General features: G+C 37.2%; 1 protein-coding gene across 4 annotated transcripts in view; it reads left to right on the top strand.

Annotated features, from left to right (window-relative positions):
• The window catches only part of FMN1 (formin 1), a 200,586-nt gene that overhangs the window by 39,484 nt on the left and 140,816 nt on the right, over positions 1-20,286 (top strand). For 2 of the 4 annotated variants that reach the window (XM_054200790.1, XM_054200791.1), the window contains exon 3: positions 10,195-10,370. In XM_054200790.1, coding sequence (XP_054056765.1) covers positions 10,195-10,370 — 176 coding nt within the window. Of the gene's footprint in view, positions 1-10,194; positions 10,371-17,057; positions 19,328-20,286 lie in introns of those variants that run through there. The other 2 variants (XM_054200792.1, XM_054200793.1) reach the window with 2 other exon arrangements.

Genomic DNA, 20,286 nt, shown 5'->3' with positions numbered 1-20,286 from the left:
TTATTTTGTTTGTTTAGCATTAAGCACACTGCTAAGTACAAGATTTTAGTTGATTCTATACGTTAAATTCTTCAACCTATAAGAGTCTGGCACAGCTGCATGTGCTAAATTACAAGATTAGGACATATAAAGATAGATCTTAAAAAAAAAAAAAGGGAAAAACAAGAAAGAAAAACAACAATGCTTAAATCCTGCAAAATTTTTTCACCAACCTTTCTCTTTGATTTGGCAGTTTTTATGTCAATATTTATTTTGTTTTTAAATATTTAATACTGAACAGAAGCACTTAATTATTATAATTAATTCTATATCTTTCTTCATTGGACAATATATTATCCCTTTCCAGGAAAACATCTAGCTAAAATGCACTACACTTAGTACCTTTTAATTTCTTCCAGATTATTGTGTAATTAATCATTGTTTATGGGAGTGTTCAAGTGCAACTCATAACAACTCCCGCTGATGGCCACGGCTTGAGCAGGAGCCGGGGGGGTAAAAAGGGGAGAGCACACCGCCACAATCCTGAGGACCATATCTGTAACTTAATAGATAGCATTCCTGCAGATATGAATTTGGGATTGTCTGCAGTAGGGATAGGACAGGTTACACATTGGGATGACGACATGTAAGATGGTATTTTCTTACTTAATAACTATTAAGTATTGTTACAGACTGCAGTTGGAGCTGTTATGCTGTCTGTCACTTACGCTTTCAATTCTTACGAAACTTTAGTAATTTCTGATAAAATTATACATCTTGTGTGCTTATCTTAAACTGAGGTTTTTAAAATGTCAGCTGCAATTGTTTACCTACTTGTGAGAAACAGGTTGGAGAAAAATGTTTTACAAAAAAAAAGTTATATTAAAAAAAAATTTGAAGGAAGATAATTTTTCTGGAAGATAATTTTTGTCGGGAATGTATTTTTACCTTTCCGTCAAATATGGCTAAATATCAGGACTTCAAAAATAAAGATCATTTGCATATGTCATTGAGTCTTATTCTTAGCATTTTTTGCAAAATACTACATCTGCAGGGGCCATGCTCCATCCAACCTGCACTGTTTCTTCCCACTGCGACAGCCCTAGGTGAAAGATTTACACTGTGTAAGAGTGCAGAAATATCCAACTGATGTGTAGTTCAGGTCATGTGCCTGGATGACATAGGTCAGAATCAGGAGGAGATACTAATTTATGTCAGAAACTGGTATAGCTGTATACTATAGCTGTGCACTATAGTACAGCTGTGGAGGGCTTGTTAAACAGAATGCAGGGCTGCATTGAATATCTGTACTAATAGTACTATTTATTAGTACTTGTAATGCTATTAGCTATTAGATTAATAGTTTTGATGCCACTGTCTTAGTCATCCTTCCAGATGGATTTAGAATATTAGTGTAATGTGACTTTTTGTCATGTTAGAGAAGAAAATTATCTTGCACATCTCTATGTAAGTAAGTGGATTCTCTAAGTTGATTCTGCCCATTCACAGCATGTTGTCACTCTCACTCAAGATCATGTGTATATTAAAGCAGTCTGGCCAGCATTGCTAATAAGGTTATAGAGAACAAGAGACACCAGCTGTCAAATCCTCACTACATCTCTTGGGTTCTTCTAGAGTGGTGACAAAACAGGTTTTTTATCCCCTAAGGATAAAAAAGATTATTTTTTTTTACCCCTAAGAATCAACAGTTAGTATGGCATGATCCTTTTGCCACAAAATGTGTATTTTGTCTGTGGTGGATGTTAAGCAATGTTGCTGCCCGTTGTCTTTGTTTCCTGGTTTTCTGTATCTTTTGGACTATCATGTGTCTTCCTCTTGGATAACAGGCAAAAGAATGCCACGTGCAGTGCGCTGTTATTCCATGAGGAGGAGGAGGAACAGCACAGGCCATGTGGTTAACACTCTTGCCATCCTCCTCCTATTATCAGAGTGCAGTTTTCCACTGATGAATCATATGCGCCATGGTCTAGATGTAAATAACACAGTGTTAATTAGTTTTGTTGCTGTCAGTAGTGTCTCTCATTATCTATACAGGCTATTCTTTTAATTGTTGCCTCTGGTGCTTTTGCACATTTCTATTCATACTTCATTAATTCCAGTCTTAATACTTGTACTAAAAATTTTTATATAATAACATCTGTGCAATGTAGAAGTGACCTAAGTGACTTCTGCAAATAGATTCATCAATCTTAGAGCTTAATTTAGCAGTTTTCAACATTTTTAAGTGTACTGTAAAAGATGCAGATTATTTAAAATTGATCTTATTACATATGTCACGCTTTTTCACTTAACTAAAGCCCAAACCAAATCTTGTCTGTGGTGACTTTGTCTTTCTGATAGTCAACAGAAGAGTGAGAGCCAGTGGTTAAGGGGAAATATTCTAAAAAGTACATGAGAAAAGTAATGTAAACACTTTAAGTCATTAAATAGCTTATTAAATTTACTTAACCTGTTGACATTGTGGTCAAGGAGTCTTGTAGCCTCTGTTCCTAGTTTGCTGCCTAAAAGATGTTACCTTTCAGCTGGGTAGCTGTTTTTTCTATATACTTCTTTATTCTCCTTATTGCACTAGCCACAGGTTTCTAATCTTTTCAAAGACTATTGCTTACGAGGTCAAATTTTGCTAAACAAAATAAGGCATAAAGAATTTAAACATAAGTCTCCTCCTCCGCATTTTTTAGCTCACTGGCTAAGGCCACAGATTAGAAAAACAGTTGTAAAAAGACATAGTGAAACACTCCCCAATTAGTAGACAGCAATTATAGTATTAGGAATTCTTATGTTTTCGGTAGTTGCTTTGAGTGTCAACTATATGGTATGTACTATGATTGTACAGAAATTACTTAGGGTAAGGAAAGAAACAGTTGTAACCTGGTTTTGGAAAATTATCATTACCTATTTTAGAACCCCACAAAACATTTAGCATATGCGTAATACCAAAAGTATATGTGAATTTTCAGATATTTCAAAGCCTTGTGTAGTATGTAATTTTTGTATGTCCACAAATTGCTAAATTGGGAAAGTTGTATAAGTAATATATGCTGATTGGATATTTAACTAGATTACTTCGGGTATTATCCCCATCCGGAAGTTCCTGTGAGCACGGAAATTCTTTGTCATTAAAAATGAGCCTTTCGCTAAAAGTTCCTGGCATTGCAGCTCAGCACCTTGACCTGAGCGTTGATTTTGGGGTTTGGCTGCGGACACATGAAACTCCTTCGGGAATAGTGAGAGATTCAGAATTTGCACCAAAGTGCCAACTGGCTTCCTGTGTCATGTCCTCTTGGGGTTCTTTGTATCTTTGGTTTTTTGCTTATAATGCCAATTGTGAACACTTGGAGAGCATCCCGCTTGAATCGGAAAGCATGATTTGGCTGGAAAGTGACAAGGCAGGTCCTGCTTGTTATTTGCTCAGTGTAACTAAACTTGTTAAATTTGAGTACATGCTAAAGCAGTATGCTGAATGGGGTCAAACTGCTCAGTAGTTTGCAGGACTGTATCCTAATTCAGCAAATACACGCTGTACTTGTTACTAGAGTTCCTGTCCCTCGGGTTTCTTGAGCACTTGTTGGATGATTGCACAGCATTGAAAATTAAATATGGTTCTCTCATCTTTCTGCTCATGATCTTGTGCTTTTTTTTTTTTTAACTAATCCAAATTGTACTAGTTCTTTTACACTGTTAGTGATGAGTATCCTCATTTTTGCTGTTAGGGTTTGCTCTATTAGAGGTTGGGTTTTTTTGGTCTGGGATAAATAGATTGAGGAGGAAAAAGGCATATAAAAAATATAAATTACTGTAAATGTAAACCCTTAATAAAAAAATATAAATCAAATTCAATGTCAACAGTCTAAATGGAAAGTTATTTTAATGTAAAAACATGACATTTATACAGGTAATTTATAGGATTTGATAGATTCTGCTAATCTTTCCTAGGTTTCTGACCATTTTGAATTATTTTTTGAAAAGCTTTGAGTTATATCACATGCTCTTGAATTGATACACTCTGTATTCAGTTTTTCACAAGAAAATAAATATTTTGGATTTCCTCCACGTTTCTCACTCAAGTTTTCTGGGCCAGAGAGCTTTATCTTCACTGTTTTTTGCTGATGTTCTTTTTTCAATGTTAGAGGTTCAAGGCTATGTACAATTTATCTCCTCCTGTGGGAAGATACTCTGAGTTCATGCTTCACAATAACACACTAATCTTTATTTGCTAGCTAGAAAGGGAGGTCTTAATTTTACTTGGTAATAGATTTCTCTGATAATAATTGGATGGATTTGAAGCCACTTAAACATTTTTCTCCATTATTAGCAGTACTAAATTGTATTTACTCTTTGCTGGGAGAAATAGGACACAGCCAAAAGATAATAAATTGTTGATTGTTTTGGATATTGGTACTCCAGGAGCTTCTAGCTCTCTGAGCACTACAAGGACCCCAGTCTTCCACTGCCAGTTCAGGGTGTTGCTGCTCCTGGGCTTTTTTCCTACACTTACTGCTTTCAGGGATTTGATTTAAAAATTGTACTCAGTACTGTGCCATTCAGGCTTCTCTGTTAGAGCAGTATAGCAAGTAGCAAGCCTCACATTTGCTTTTTAAAATCCACAATTTGTCATCATGCAAAAAAAAATTCCCTAAGTGTACTGTGGAAACTATATCCACTGTAGATAGGCAGTCTACAGCAAGGATTTTGCTAAACTGCTTATAGTACAAATCACCTCATGCTCCAACACAGATTAAATCAAAATATAGGAAATAAGGGGAAAGATGACAAAAAGTCGCATTGTGTCTTCATTCCCAAAGGCAGAATTTAGCATCTTTTTCCAGTTTCTCTAGTCTTGCACTCAACTACAGATTTTATTAATGTTAAGAGGAATTATTAGTCTACTTGGTGCACACTGTTCACTTTTCTATGCAGAAAGCTACATACTACTTTACATTCTATCCAATATAATAGAAAGAACTGTATTGATACTAAGATTTCTCTTCAGTCTTCTCTCGAGTCTCTGGCAGAGCAAACAGGTTCCTTCTATTTCCCTCCTTCCCATAAAGGAATTCTGAAAAATTAGAAGGGAAGGAAGAGGGCTCCATCTAGATTTTTTAAATTCCCTTTCGGCTTTTCTTATTTTTCTCCCTACTTACTCATATTTCTTCAACTTCAAAACAGAGTTTAACTCCAGACAAGCACATTTTATTGTCCTCTGTGTCAGCTACATACATGGGAATATTGCGTGCAGAATTATATGTTTATACAGAATTACTGTCTTTATGTACTAACAGATCTGAGATACCACAGATGGCATGTGCATGGAACTATGCGATATCATCTGCCTACAGAATCTGAAACTGTTGAGACTACTTCCAGTGCTATTTTTAAATTGAGACTTATTAAATTGGTATCTGTAGCAACAACAAAAAAAAAGAAAAAAGGAGACATTTTAAACAAGAAAAACCTGGAAGCATTTGCTGCTCAGTTATTGATTTAGAAAGAAAAAGGTCAGGTAAGAGGGATGAATCATAAAATTTGAGGTGCACATAACAAAAAATAGTCTTGGTAGGATCTGCATATTTTGGATTTCCATGTTTTTAAAAAATATGTTGGCTTTTCAGCTGAGGTTACCCTCACATTCCACCAATGCTTTCAGTAACATTGATCAAGCTTAATTTGGGCAAGGAAGTATACCAAAGATTGTTTAACATGCTGTGACTTGCTGATGTAAGATCTTGCAACAGCTAAATCCCTACAGTAATATCACTGTCTTCAGTTAGTAATACCGCAAGTGCTCTAAATGTAGTTCTGATGTTCGGAGTGTTCAGCTCTGCTTTCAAAATGGAGCCTTTAAATAAGCAGCTTTGCCACTTAGACTTTTCAGTTTTGTGGTCCACTTGCTGAATAAATCTACTTGGTTATTTAGCTTTTTGTTTGTTTCTAAAATTTAAGACCCTCAGAACCTTAAAGGTCCACAAAATTTGGCATTCTGAGACTTGTTCTCAAATGCTGTGCGATGACTTAAGTTTTATTTTATTTACCTTGTTTTCACTCCTTTCAAGAAGCAAGCAGTGAACACAAATATCTAATTAACATAAGGTTTTCCTTATTCATGCTTCACATATAAAAGTGTATATAACATTTAATGAAATAGGGAATAGAATTGTAGTTTACATAGGAATCACCATACAAAAAGAGTAACCATTGTATTTTTATCATGTGTGATATAATAAAGCCATCTAGAAAGAATGGAGTGTAACTAAAAGATTAATATATAGAATGACCAATGATCAGGAAACCAAAGCTAAAAAAGACACAGTGTAAACGTTGGTCTCAGACTTAAGTGTGCTGTGGTTATGCAAACCATGTTCCCACAGGGAATGGATATTATGACTCATCCTAATTCCTTGGACTAACAAAAAAAAATGTTTAAGAAGCTGATTTTTTTTTCTCCCAAGTTCTTTTTTCAAGACAGCTGAGAAAGTACAAACAGACTTTCTATAGCAAGAGACTGCACAGAGAAAACATACTATGCCCCATAGAAACTATAGAACTGTGGATTCCACGATGGTAACTTAATAGAAATGTATTATGTGTTATCTAATACACCTGTTTACTAATTTAAGAGATTTTGTAAGTAAAAGACTTTGCATGATAACAATGTCTTATTTATACAAAAAAAAAACCCCACAAAACCAACAACCAGGTGTAATTACCTTTTATTTATGTAGGTTCAGCACAGAACTAGAGGGTTAAGGAGATCCTGGATGTACTATTTATTATCACAGTCTGATGATATGTCCGTGTCTGTATCCCTGAGGTTTCAGTTCCTCATTTGTCTTACCTGTAAATTTGACCAGATAAAAAAGTTGTTTACTTACACTCGCAAAGTCTGCGTTGTAAAAATTGCCAAGGAAGCATTCAGTACTCAAGTCTTCCTGCATTTGCTTTGCTCTGTCTTCCATTCCCTCGGGCCAGTAGATGGCAGCAAATCTGTATTTGGGCAGTCGTCTTTCTACATGCAGTGTTCATAGGAGGCACTACCTAATTGGTATAAACTGTAAAACTCAGAAGACAGTTTTAGAAGCAATTGGACTCTCTTGGAAGCCTTTTTTTTTCAGAAGAAAAAAAAAGGTAATGGCAAATCAGTTAAGCTGGCTAAAGGATAAGCATATGTGTTTAAAACTTGCTAAGTTTAGCCTATGATTGAATGGATATATACATGTGTTTGCATATACATGCATAAAATATATATGACCTTTTTTTTTTGAATGCACACTCAGATATTTTAAAACATGTAGCAAATAAACCTAATTCAGCCATGGCCTCCTCTTGGTGGATTACAGTGGATAAGTGTAAGTAGCAGTAAAGTCCATCTGTTGGAGCTGACAGAATGGTGAACTTAAGGGAAAAATGTGATCAAGTATTTAAGAATTTGCTTAAAATAGAGTAGTTAGAGAGATGGTTAAAGTTCTTTCATATTCCACTGTCTCCTGAGGTGGGTGGGTCCCTTAGTGTAGAAACAGTTGTATGCTAACAGTGTATACAGGTGAGAACTGGTTCAGGGAAGAGTGGGGTTATTGGCTAGCAGGGTAAACACATAGATAACAGAACATTAAGCAACAATTGGAATAGAGGGTGGAGAATAGAGGCATGGTAACAGACTTGGGAGCAGTCTGCCAACAGCAAAAATACCACAAATTAATATGATGGTACATAAAATTAAATTTGGACAAAACCCAAATCTCTGCAGCTGAGGGAGGTACTTATTTTTCTAGTAGCCCAGAACGCATTTGGCAGGGCTGACCGTTCTTAGTTGTGCCACAGTTAATTATGGAAAATACCAGCTGCTGCAAGAAGGAATTCTGAATGTCGCCTCTTGCTGCAGCTCTGTATCACTTATGAATCAATGAAAATTATTAGAGTAACCACATTATCGGTAAAATTCACTGCCACATAGGAATTTTCTCCTTAGCAGTAGCTAACCTAGAATAGAGATCTTGAAACAGAGGGGATGTAGATAAAAATAATTGATTCACTGACTGCAGAATACAACTGTAGGCAAGCTTTGAAGTATTGGAGGTAATGCTGAGCAGGGTGGGCAACTAGTGAAGAGGTAATTACAAAACGAAAATGAATTCCCAAAACGCATTGCATTAAAAATGGTAGTATTTCCTGTTTTTTTACTATGCATATTTGCATTTTAATGCTGTTTTAATGCTATGTTGTTTTATGGAAGCATTTTTGGTTTTTATAGGTTATATGACAATGTCCCAGTTTTTTTGCAATGTAAAGTCAGTAGATACCCACAAAAACTGTAGCACTGGTATGTGACAGAAATCAGGAGAGAGGCCAAAAGTTGGCATGATAGTTTTGCTAGCACAATACAAATAATGTTCAATTACCTTAAAAATGGTGATTTTTACTTTTTCTTCTCCAGTCACCTGGAACTTTCTTTATATTTCCCACATGTTATAATTATGTGAAGTAGAGAGGCCAGAGGTAACTGGGCTAATTGTATGGAGCAATAAAAGATGAGGTCAAAATTCAACTGCTACATTTTATTCAGCCTATTATACTACAAAGCATGATATTTGTATTTCTGAACTTAAAGTTTTCTAAATATCAGAATGACTTATATAACGGTGTAATGGGCAACAAGAAAAATAGTTTATCAAATGTATAAAAATCTACAGAAAAGCAATGATTCAGAAAGCCAGAAAGTTAAGTCTCTCTTTAGATACCTGATCTTAAAAATGGCACATCTGGACTTGAGTATGTCTTAAAATATGTTGCTTTGTGTTTGAATATCTTGATACAGTTTCATATTATTCACAGTGCATAATTTCAAAAAGTATAAGGTACATGTAGTACTTTTTTTGCAGAAACGCTGCCTTTTTCTAGGGTCTCATTTTGAGATTCTGTGTGAATAAGAAAGCTGAGTTTATTCACGCAATAGTGACTGATTTGTATGATTGCTGGCCATTTTACCAAGTATTTTACTTTACTATGCTTATTGATAGAGCGTAGCACCTAAATTATTTAGAGCTATAAGCTTTCAGAAAGTTTGAATATCAGCCTATGTTTAAACAAACAGGCTTACTAGTTCCAATCCTAGAGCATCTTTTCTAATGTGGACTTTTAAAATCAGGGAAAATGAAAAAAAATAAAAATAAATTACAAAATTTTAAATGCCGTTGCTTGTATAATGCTAAGGTACCATATGTAGCAGCCAGGAATGGTGCTAGTAACTGAATTTTCCACTAGAATGTTCCAAGATAGATGTGTCTGTGTATATGAAAGAGGGTATATATCCTAGGGAATATGAAAAGAGGTGTATATATCCTATACCATGCAGACGTTACGCTTCAGAGAATACAGTGACTTCCTGGAATTTATTGGTTTTCTTATTGCTAAATTAGAGGCTGTCATGCAGAAAAAGACTTGTTACTGTTTTGGGGGACTAATGAAGCAGCAATGCTGTGAGCGGGAGGGTGAGTGCTGGGTGGTTGTTGTGCATGACACAGAGGTGGGTACTCCTGGCTCTCAGGTTTTGCTCTTATCTCCCACTAAATTCATGCCTGTTTGTTTGTAACTAAAACATTCCAAAACTAGGTTGATGCTATGTTTAAGGTTATTGGAGCAAGGTAAAGCGTTAAGTATTGCTTCAGATTGAAAGATGCTGCTTTTATGCGTTTGGTGTAACAGAGACTAATGTGGATTGGCACAGTCCCCACTAAGGCTGTGTTCAGCTAATATCAGAAAGCCTGTCTAATCAGTCTGTTGATCTTCCTGAGCTTAGTTTTATACTTCACAGCCATCTCTGAAATATGTGTGTATAACAAGCACATTCAGGAGGGCAAGTAAGAGTGCCTTGGCAGAGGAGGTGAAAACTCAAGCACCTTACATACTGTGTTTTTGTGTATGGGGGAAAGACAAGCAGCCAACTTTTTTTTGCTAAATCTGTCCCACAAAATTTAAGTACGAAACCATTTTTTTTCTGAGTGAAAACAAAGTCTGCCATTTATGCTATTCCATTTTGTTTTAAACAAACAGGAGAACTGTTAAGTGCATGTGTTGATAGTGCGTACCAGAATTTCAAAAAGACACAGAACTTTCTATATGCAGGGATTATCTGCAGATGCATACAATTATTTTATTTCATTTCATTTCCTTTCATTTCATTTCACTTCGTCATTCCAGCAGAGTCTGCTTTAAAAGATGACTTCACTGAACGGCTGGCTAATTTGGATGTGGCAAACAGAGATGAAGATACCTGGGTTTTGGATTGCAGATTGGGGCACTCAAACCCGTTTGTTCATTCAAGTGAGAAAGAGAAGATCAACAGAAATGTGTTGCATTTGAGCCTGGAACTGAATGTGAGTAGGACTCTATTCATGCTATATTGGGCTTTAACAAGCATTTATTACATACAATTACATTTCTGGTACGCATTTATTTCTGGTGTGTCTAAAACCATGTTCCAAAATATCTGACAAACTGCAAAGTTTTGGATGGGATACAGTTTTGCAGATGGTTTTTGACTCCATATGCGCAGCTAAGCCTGAGAGCAATACATACAGAACATTTTAAAAATTATATAAATAGATTAAGATATGTGATGTGTCATTTCTAAAATCATGATGGGTGTTTAGTTTAAATTAGTTGTTTTCCTGGAAGTGGATTGCAGGAACTAGCAACTAGGAGATGACAAGAGTAAGAATAGGTACCATGCAGATTCAAGTCAGCAAGCAATGTATGTGCACGTTTGTGTGAGTGTGCGCACCCGTGCACATGTGCGTGTGTGTGTCTGTGCATGCGTGTGCACAGCCCAGGACTGCTGGCAGCCGTGCTGTAGCTTGTCAGAGTTCTGGAGCAGCTGAACTGGGACTGGAGTCAAACTAGCCATGAATTTGAGAGGAAAAGTTTCTAAACTTCCTGGGATATAAGACACTGAAGCTTCAGATGGCAATGTGAGTTAATCACAATGTGAGACACATGCTCAACATGGCCCAGCCTAACCTAGCTGGAAATACTCATATGCTCCCTGGATGAGCAGTAACAGGCCTTCAGATGGACATGTTTTGGCAGTGGTTTTCAAATTGGAGGGAGGAGGGAACAGAATGTAGTAGAAGAGGAAAGAAACATGGAAAGGATGGAATGGTTGAAAGAAAATGCTTTAAGAACTAGACTACATAGTACAGTTTGTCCAAACACTAACACAGATTTGTGTAACAGTGACATCTATTGGTAGAAACACCGGAATTGACTTAGAAGTACATCTGAAATGCTTTTAATGATGTTTGCTCTCACCATGACTATTCTCTTGAGCTTGTTATAAAATTGATTTCTTGGCCTAACCTCCTTTTCCTAAAAAAATTCATTAGAATGTCGTTGTAGTACTGTGAAGGTACAGGTTTATCCCTGTAATAAAATGTTGACATGAAAACAAGTAACTGGACTGAAAAGATCTGTGACATAGTCGTTATCACTACTACAAATAGATGCTACAACGGGAAGAATCCAGTGCATGAGGGCACTTTAACTGCATTTAAAAAGTCCTTCTGTAAAGCAGGAGGAATTCTAAATTAAAAGCCATTTAAGAAAGATAATTTGAGTAAAGTAAGACCTCTAGGATTAGTAAGTAGTTTGTATGTCTTTTTCTTACTCTTTTTTAAGGAGTATTTTCTGTCTAAAAAGCTAATTAACTGGATTATGAAAAAGGGAATGATTTCAGTTTGTTGTAGCTGACAAGGAAGAATATTTTTTCCACTATTTCTAAGACATTCAGAACAAACCCCTCAATTTCTATAGAAAAGGGGTGCTCAGCTTGGGATGATGGGCTCTTAGTGACCCACCAGGACACTTTATCGTGCAGCTCACTCCCTGTGACTCTCTTCTTTGAAAGTCTTTCAGAACAGAAATCTGGGCTGAATTACTTGCAGAGCCCTGGCATCTCAAAGACAATTTTTCTGCTTCAAGATGAGTCCATGTCGGGTTGTACGACAAGGGATTGGTGGAGGAGCTGCCAAAAGAACTGCGGTGACAAGGCTGCTGCTGCCATCAGAATCCACTTCGACTGCAGCACTGCTGTAAGCAGCCTCTAGGAAAGCTAATGGCCAAAAATAGGCTGCATGTGTTGCTCTGGTGACAGCAATCCATTCCCAGATATTGTCTTCCCCACACAATTTTCAGACCGGACAGCACGACAACTGTGGTCAAAAAAATGTGCCCGTGTCTGAAGAGCAACTCTGAAATGAAAATCACGTTTCCAGGAAATAGTAACTGAAATGGACTAATTTATTTACTCACAGTCTCAGTACATTCGGTCATGTGATCTATGGCCCTTTCCTGCTGTTGCAAGAAAAAGTTTAGCCTGACTGATTAAAAAGTTAGGCACTACTGTTTTAAAATGCAGTTATATTCATAATAGTGACAAAGTGAAAAACAAAGCTTCTTATTGAATAGCTCAGCTTTCTATGGATTAGGAGCATCCTTACATAAATGTATAATATATTTGTATACGTGCATATATAGATATACTAATGTTTGTTTATGTTATTGAAAAGATGTTTCTATTAGTTGGAAGGAGGCAGATAAAGTAGATGAGGGAGAGAGTGAATGAATTCTGCTCTGACAGGAATTTCAAATACACAGTCTGTAACAAAAGTCTGAAAAAAAATCCTGCATTAGATTTTAAATCTCGGAGCATGGTGCATTCTCATTGACAATACAGCATAGAGAAGATACAGAGATATGGAAGATAATGAAAAAAAACAGAAATGCAGCTCCTCCCATTCCTCATACAGCATTTCATCTCAGTTAAAAAAGCACATAAATGAGATGTGAAAATGCAGCTAAAATAACTATTAATATCTAGTTATTATTTAAGAAATTCTAGTAAGCTATTTGACACGACTGTGTGGATTTTATTTTATAAAGTTTTTTGTTTAATCTTTAAACTATCATATCATATTGTAGCTGCAGAGCAAAAGGCCTGTTGAAATGAAAAGGTGAAAGGAGAGCAACCTAAAAAAGGAAAGCACAAAGGAAAAAGATTAAAAATTCATCTCTATTCTTTGTTACACTAAGTGCCGGCCTTTGTGCCTTAATGCACAAAGATCTTACTCAGTTTACTTACACAGTTTACAGTGATCTTCTGTTCCCTGTCTTTGTTACTTGTATGTCTGCTCATTTTAATCAGATCAGCCGATACAGCTCTTCTACAAGTTCTGCCTCAGAACTACCATGGTTTTTCATATGGTGGGCTTTACAGGCTAACAGTTGCATACATTTATTGATACAATATGCACGCCTTCAAATTAGTAAGCTGGCTATCTTAACGTGCTTTCTGGTTTTATAACCGTATAACTATTATGGTCTTTTTTCAAATTTTCTAAAGTAGTCCGTATCTCAACGTCAAGCAGAATTTTGATGAAGATGTTAAAAACCACATTGCGTCACTACAGCCCCCTCCACCAAATATGTCTGGTGTCCACGCAATCTGTTAACATCATGTAATGCTGCATTTTGATAAGAATTATCATTTCTATGTTTCGGTTGCTAGGTCTAAACTTAATTACTTACATTTAACGCGATTACATTGGCGATAGCCAGATCCTCAAACCTCAAGAAAATCGCTCACATAACTGTTTATAGTGAGGTAACAAGGCTGAGAATAATGATGAAAATCCAGGACTTAGAGGTTTCCTTCCATCTTCTCTGCCTTTTCTATTTTAAAGCATTTAAATAGTTAAAATACTAAGTATAAGAGAGATAAACAGCAGCAGAGACAGACAGGAGAGCAGGAGAATGTTAAGATCATTATCAGTCAGCACAGTAAGGGTTTGGCTGGGGACAGGGCAGAGGGCAGGACTGTGTCAGCTGAGCTCCAGATCAGTTCAAACTGGCTGAGCCACAACCACAGCCCACTACTTTATGTGGCTCTCCTGAAGCCCGACATAATTCGTGCTTATTTGATTCTATGATTATTTTAAAGAAATTTTTGTTTTAAGGCTCTTTATGTTGAAAAAAAAGTAGAAAGATTGTTTTCTGTACAGTTTAGCCACTTGTCTGTTTTGTGGTATGTGTCTTCATGCCCTGTTCGTGTTTCTCTAGTTTGCTGTTGCAGTGATCTGAAAAGGCAATCTGAATAGATATGGGGTAGGAAGCCTTGAGCCCTGCCATATGATAGTGATAGAAATTAGATTACTTTATTCTGGTTTATTGTGTGTTTTCTTCAAAGCTAGTTTTAAAACCTACTTTAGGGGAGCTTTTAAGACACCTTAAGAAGTAGAGTGACTTGTAGGTGTGACTTCTGTCTGTGATGAAATGTAGGTCAGAAAGGGTGTGGATTATTAAATGTGCTTTAAACTGTAAGGAATGTTTGTCCTTTTGTATAATTAGAGTGTTGAATGCCCCGAGAGTTGCTATGACAAGTTTTAGGGGCTTTTCTGAGGCACGAGAGAGTTGTCAGTTTTATTAAGTAGAGAGACTTGTAACATTATCATAACTGATTTTTTCTAGAGATTTTGAAGCTGTGTCTTCCTTCAGATGCAGTATTACAGGCTGTTCAGAGAGACTTTCCTTATGAGATAGATCCACCCAGCATTAAAACACTTCTGCCAACAAAATGCCTCTGTCTTATTTGCACATCACAATATGATGATCTCCTTCTGGTGTAAAAATATTAAGGGCACATATTGATGTATGTATTTTACCCGCAAACACTCTATTGGGTAAGCACCAATATGTATTTCATTATCAGTTATCCAGTCCCTCAACAGGGGACTGTCCACTGGGATGATCATCAGACTGTGAGAAACAAGTCCTTGCAAAAGTGTTATTTGAGGCTGGGGGTTTATGGTCTGCGTAGTGAATTTGAGAGACTGGCTGCTTCCAGTTTTGATCATTTCTCCAGGGGTAGCTATAGAGATGAGTTCATTTGTTCACCCTAATGCTCGAAAAGCTTGAAAGTTTCTTCTCACTTCCTGGAGTTCATTATCAAGAGAAGACGTACATATAAAGCAGCATCATTTTCTCCAGGCTTGTGAGATTACCTCTGGTTTTATAAGGTATATTTCAGCTTCTGGAGTTTTAATTATTCAGTGTTCAACTCTGGGGTTTCTTGCATCTCAATACACCACATAACTTTGGTCTGACACTCAAAGCACCACCCTTTTCGCTACTAATTTAATCATTGTCTTATAAATTTCGTTGGGATGCTGTTTAGACATAAAGTATGGTTTTCCTGCTTTTAAGTCCACTTTTAAACTAAACTTTTCATGTGTGCTATTAAAATCTTAAATAGTTAGGTAGTGGCTTTTTTCAGTAACCTGTCTGTATACTATATTCCTAGGACTGTTGCAGCTTGGTGACCCTCGATTATTACAGAGAAATTTTATTCTAGTGTGGGTTGTCATTAATATAATGAATAATAAAAATTTTGGCATAACCTGAAGAAGTATGTTTAGTTTAAAAGGTACCATTAAGTTGTTCATGTAGGTATATTTTTGTTAGTGACCAACAAACCTGTTCTTGAAAAATTCGATTTCATGTTTATCCATCATAAGTCAACCAAACCCCAAAGAAATAGGTACATAAATAAATAAGCAAGGTATAACCATAGAAATTATCAGGACAATTAACAATTAGTCCTGTGGTTGAACATGAAAATCAATTTAAATGTAGAAAACTACATTCAGTAGGGTCACTTTGACCAGGTTATTTTGTCATAAAATGAAATTTAGAATTGCTGTAGATTTGCCTTCAAGAAAACTTGTCTAAGGGGAAATCACCAGTGCCCAGGTAGCTGCCTTCCACTTGTCTTATTAACTCTGGGATTATAAAAGTAGGTTGGCATAGGGAGTGATAAAGACTCTGTATCTCTTTCCTTATGTAGAGCTTCCTTTTGTGATATTAATCTATATAAAGCCTAGAAAACCAGGGGAGCCATGACCTGTCAGTCGTTTCTGTCCCTGGCACCCGATGAGTAAGCATAGCGGAGAAGCGAGTCGGGAGCTTACTACAGGAAATGGCAGGCAGTAAGGCAGAAGACATTGTCCTGTGTTAAATCAGATAAAGGGAATGATTCCAGTGCCCTTTGTCTATAGATATGCGTGCAACCCTGTAATTGAAAAGGTGTCTATAAGCTTCATCTAAGCCCTTAGTATTGTAATTTGATTTTCAGCAAACTTTCTTCCTGCAGTACATACCAATGACTCTTGCTGTTGACTTTATGATCTTTTATAGTATATTCAAAAGGTAAACACATGTTTTTTGTAGGATCTACATTTTCAAACATTAAACCAAAAGTTAAATGTGTTGGGATACTTTGTTGTTGCTTGCTGTCTGTAACATCCAACTTTTCAGTAAGTGTTTTTCAGTAATTTGACACAGCGGTGTGATCTGTAGGTTATTTCCCTGTGAAGGACAGTTTTCCCCATGTTGCTTGTTTAAGATTACTCATCACGGCTAAATGCCTGACACTAGAATGACCCTCTAACTCGGGTGCAAAAAAAAAAACAGCATCTTTGAATTTCTAAGGTACGAATGTGGAAATTCGACTAAACAAACCTCTTAAAGGCCAGGGAATAAGAAGAATATAAATTCCTGCAGATTTTTAGTCTCTGTTGTTCCAAAAATAAGAAAAGGAATAAAAGTGAAGACTTTTGACTGGAACCTGACCTAAATGTTACTGACTTTCTGAATATCAAAGTTGCTTAAGAGTATTTTGTACTTTCTTTACACGTGTGGCGTGCAAAAAGTATTTATTAACCCTGACAGCTTCTGTTGATATTGAGATATACAGTCTTGAAGATTTCCTTTGAGTGTTTTTGCCAGCATTAATTAAAACAAATCACACACATATATGTATAGATGAAAGTGATCAAAAAATACGTCAGCAGAGATTGTTCTGGCCTGAAATAATCCAGGCTTGGGTGCAGTGCAGATGGCCGGCCTGCCTGATTTCTAAACAGTTAATTTGGCATTCCTGAGCGCTGGCAGTTTACCCTGCCCACCCAAACAGCTCCCAGTCTCTGGGTGTGGCGAAAGCCTTTGATAAGTACCTGAGTACAGTTCACAGGAATAGCTGTGCAGAGTTAGGACAGTAGTAATATGAAACCAGTCTTGTTGGTTTTTCTTCATGGCCCTGGAGGCTGAAATCTGCATTCCAGATGAAACCTGCAGCAAATCGGAAGAGAGCCTCTTTTTTTCCTGCTTTCTTCAGCTTCAAGGGCGCTTGCCCGCGTTCGCTCTGGCCGGACAGGAACTGGGGACTCTGCACAGGCTCCGGGAGGTAGCACTGGAAGCTTCAGATTCCTTACTTCGGCTTTCCATTTGACGTGTTTTGGTGATTATGGATTTACAAAAGATCTTTATCAAAGTGGAAAGACTATGCAAAAGAATCCGTCAGGAGTTTTCTGCTGAAAAGGACTCACAGCTCGTGTACTGGGACAAGGAAGTAGTAAACTACAAATGCGCCCAGTTCTGTTCGGGAGGCTTGTTTATATAGCTGCTCTGCGCTTTTCAGCACGTAGGAAGTTGTGTGCAGCCAGTAGGATTGCAGGAGTCCCAGCAGTAACCATTGGTCGAATTTTATACCGAGATTAGTGCGCTGGCATATTTGCTGTGACAAAAAGCCCTTTGTGTAAAGGAACAAGTTACCGACGCTGCCGAGAACTTTTTTTACGGTGGGTCTTTTTGCTGCTCCTGAAGTAGAGTTTGGAGACCTGAGGGACACTTTGGCTACCGGCTGCAGCGCTGGACCCGGAAGGAGGACAGAGTGACCTGGGGGAGGCTGGCTGCCCTCGCAGGGCAGGGGAGCGCTGCCTGTTGCAGTGCCTGGAGTGACTTCAGTCTGCTGTCTGAATGCATGTGGTAAATATTTCTTTAGCGGTTAGTAGCACTGCTGGAAGCAAACCTGTTCTGTACTTCACGCAACATGGAAGAAGAAAATGCAGTGCCTGATTGTAGTGAGCTTTCAGACCTGGAGAATACAGCAGAACACGAACCTGATCTTTTGACTACCTTTTCTGTGAAAACACTTTTTGGATTTACAACTAAATTTGAATCTACAGCTTCCAAAGAAGAAACAGTGCTTAAAGCATTTCAACCTTTGCACACCAATATAAATACTCATGTGAACACCTGGCATGAGAGGAATGATAATGGTTGTAATGACGACTCAGAAAATCATCATGGCATGAATGGTACCAGTGGCCAAGCTGACCCAATGTCTGGCAGACAAACTGACCTGGAACTGGAATTAGCTGAACAAAATGAATTACTTCTTCACCATTTAAGGATTGTACAGACTTCTTTGTCTGAATCTGACAATGATGACAAGGATGCTATTCTCGTACAAGGTACTTTGGTTCATACAACAAGTGATACAGAATCAGACACAGAGAGTAAGGACCTAGACACCGATGAAAACAATACAGGCGAATCTGGGCTAAATAATGCTTCTTTGTCTGCCGAGGCTTTGGACGATAACAATCAAAATAAGGAAGAGTCAGAATCAGAAGGGCACAGCAACAGTGATGACACTGTGGATACAGATGACATTGAGTTACACCCACCACTTTCTAAGCGGCTCCCAAAAGAGCTGGATGATACTCTGGAGCATGACTCCAATGGAAAAGACAGAGTGTTAATGGATGAGCAGTTCAGTCGCTTGCTTGCTGCAGGGGAATGCCCTCAAGAACTTCCAGATGAAGAACAAAGACCTTTGGCTGATAATACATTGCTCCAAAAAACAGCACTGGCTGAAAAGACTTTCCAGCTGCCAGCTTTCTTTAGTGGACTACGTGTGAGGAAAAAGGGACTAACCACAGAGGATGGGGAAACTGTTACAGAAATTAAACCAAGGGAGAATGATTTAGCTCTGCTAAAATTACGACAGCCTGTTAAGAAATCCAGTATTACATCAGGTTTGACCACTAAAAAAAAATCAGCTGAACCTAAAGCAAGTCCTACTTTCCTGGAGCAACTCTCACACTTGTTAAACATAGACGTCTCCAAGAATGAAGACAGAACTGAGGACTCTGGTGAAGGATCTGGGGACACCGAGGACAGTGATGAAGCTCAAGAGAACAAAGGCTCTGGCAAAACAGAACCACGATTTTCCTCTGAGGAAATAAAATCAAGCCCTGCTGAATCTGCACTGGACGTCTTTAAAGCTTTATTCACACGGCCTCCCAAAAAAGAAACAACTGCAGATCCTTCAGAGCTGGAAGCCATAAAACGCAAAATGAGAAATGAAAAAGAGTCCTTGAAAGCTGTATTTGAAAGGTCAAAATCAAAACCTGGGGATGGACCGTCAGACAAATCTGTAGGTTGAATTACTTTTTCTTCCTAAAATCTGGAAGTAGATGATTAAAAAATAATTTCTTGTTTAAAAATTACTTGTGGGGACTTAAGGTCAAAAGGTCAGAATTGTCCTCTTCTTTTGGCAGTCTCAAATTTTGGGTTGCCAACTGAAGAAATCTTGGGGTTAGTGTGTCAAAATTCTTGATCATCTGCAGTTGTAGCAGAATTCAGTGAGAACTGGTGATAGCCACAGCCTTTCAATTAGAAGTGAGAACTTAAAAATCAGAAACTGATTTTAAAAGATCACTACAAAACAGTAGCCCATATGTTAAGTATAGCTTTAAATCAATTTGGTGTTGCAAATATTTGCTGTAGTATTATTTAATAGTTTCTCAATGTCACTCTGTTTCATTCATTGAGATTTTTATTTTTAAAATAATATTTCATTTTACCTTTAGGAATAATTCAATGATAAGAGCTGATACAAGACATTATGGATGATTTTGAACTCAGTTTGTCCAAGACATAGAATTTAAAGTATTTTTTTTTCTTATTTACATGCATATATCTGGCTTTGCAAATATTGATAAGCATTTAACCTTATCTGAGTATGACGTAGTGATTCCAGGTAGGTGATGCAAGTTATGGATAAGAAACGTTGATATTCTTAGGCATATGGAGATTTAGTTACTATATTTTTAAGAAATGAAAAAAAGAGTCTGTGTTAAGTTTTCATAGAACCATAATGATAAATGAATTTGAGTGTGATTTGAACTCTTTAATGAGTAATCCTTGGGTTGGGGTTCCCCCAAACCAAAATTCTTACAGCTACATCTTTTGCAGATACAATCAGTTCAGAAGATTGTCCTCGTTGTCTGAATGATTAAATTTGCAGGATTGGACCCTAAACCTAAAGCTACTGAAGTTAATTTGCTGTGTTGGTTGTACTCTCTTTCAAATTTTTATTCTTACATACAAGTC

The sequence above is a fragment of the Rissa tridactyla genome, chromosome 4, assembly GCF_028500815.1.
Source record: "Rissa tridactyla isolate bRisTri1 chromosome 4, bRisTri1.patW.cur.20221130, whole genome shotgun sequence".
NCBI classification, from domain to species: domain Eukaryota; kingdom Metazoa; phylum Chordata; class Aves; order Charadriiformes; family Laridae; genus Rissa; species Rissa tridactyla.
This window is presented reverse-complemented; position numbering and strand designations above follow the sequence as displayed.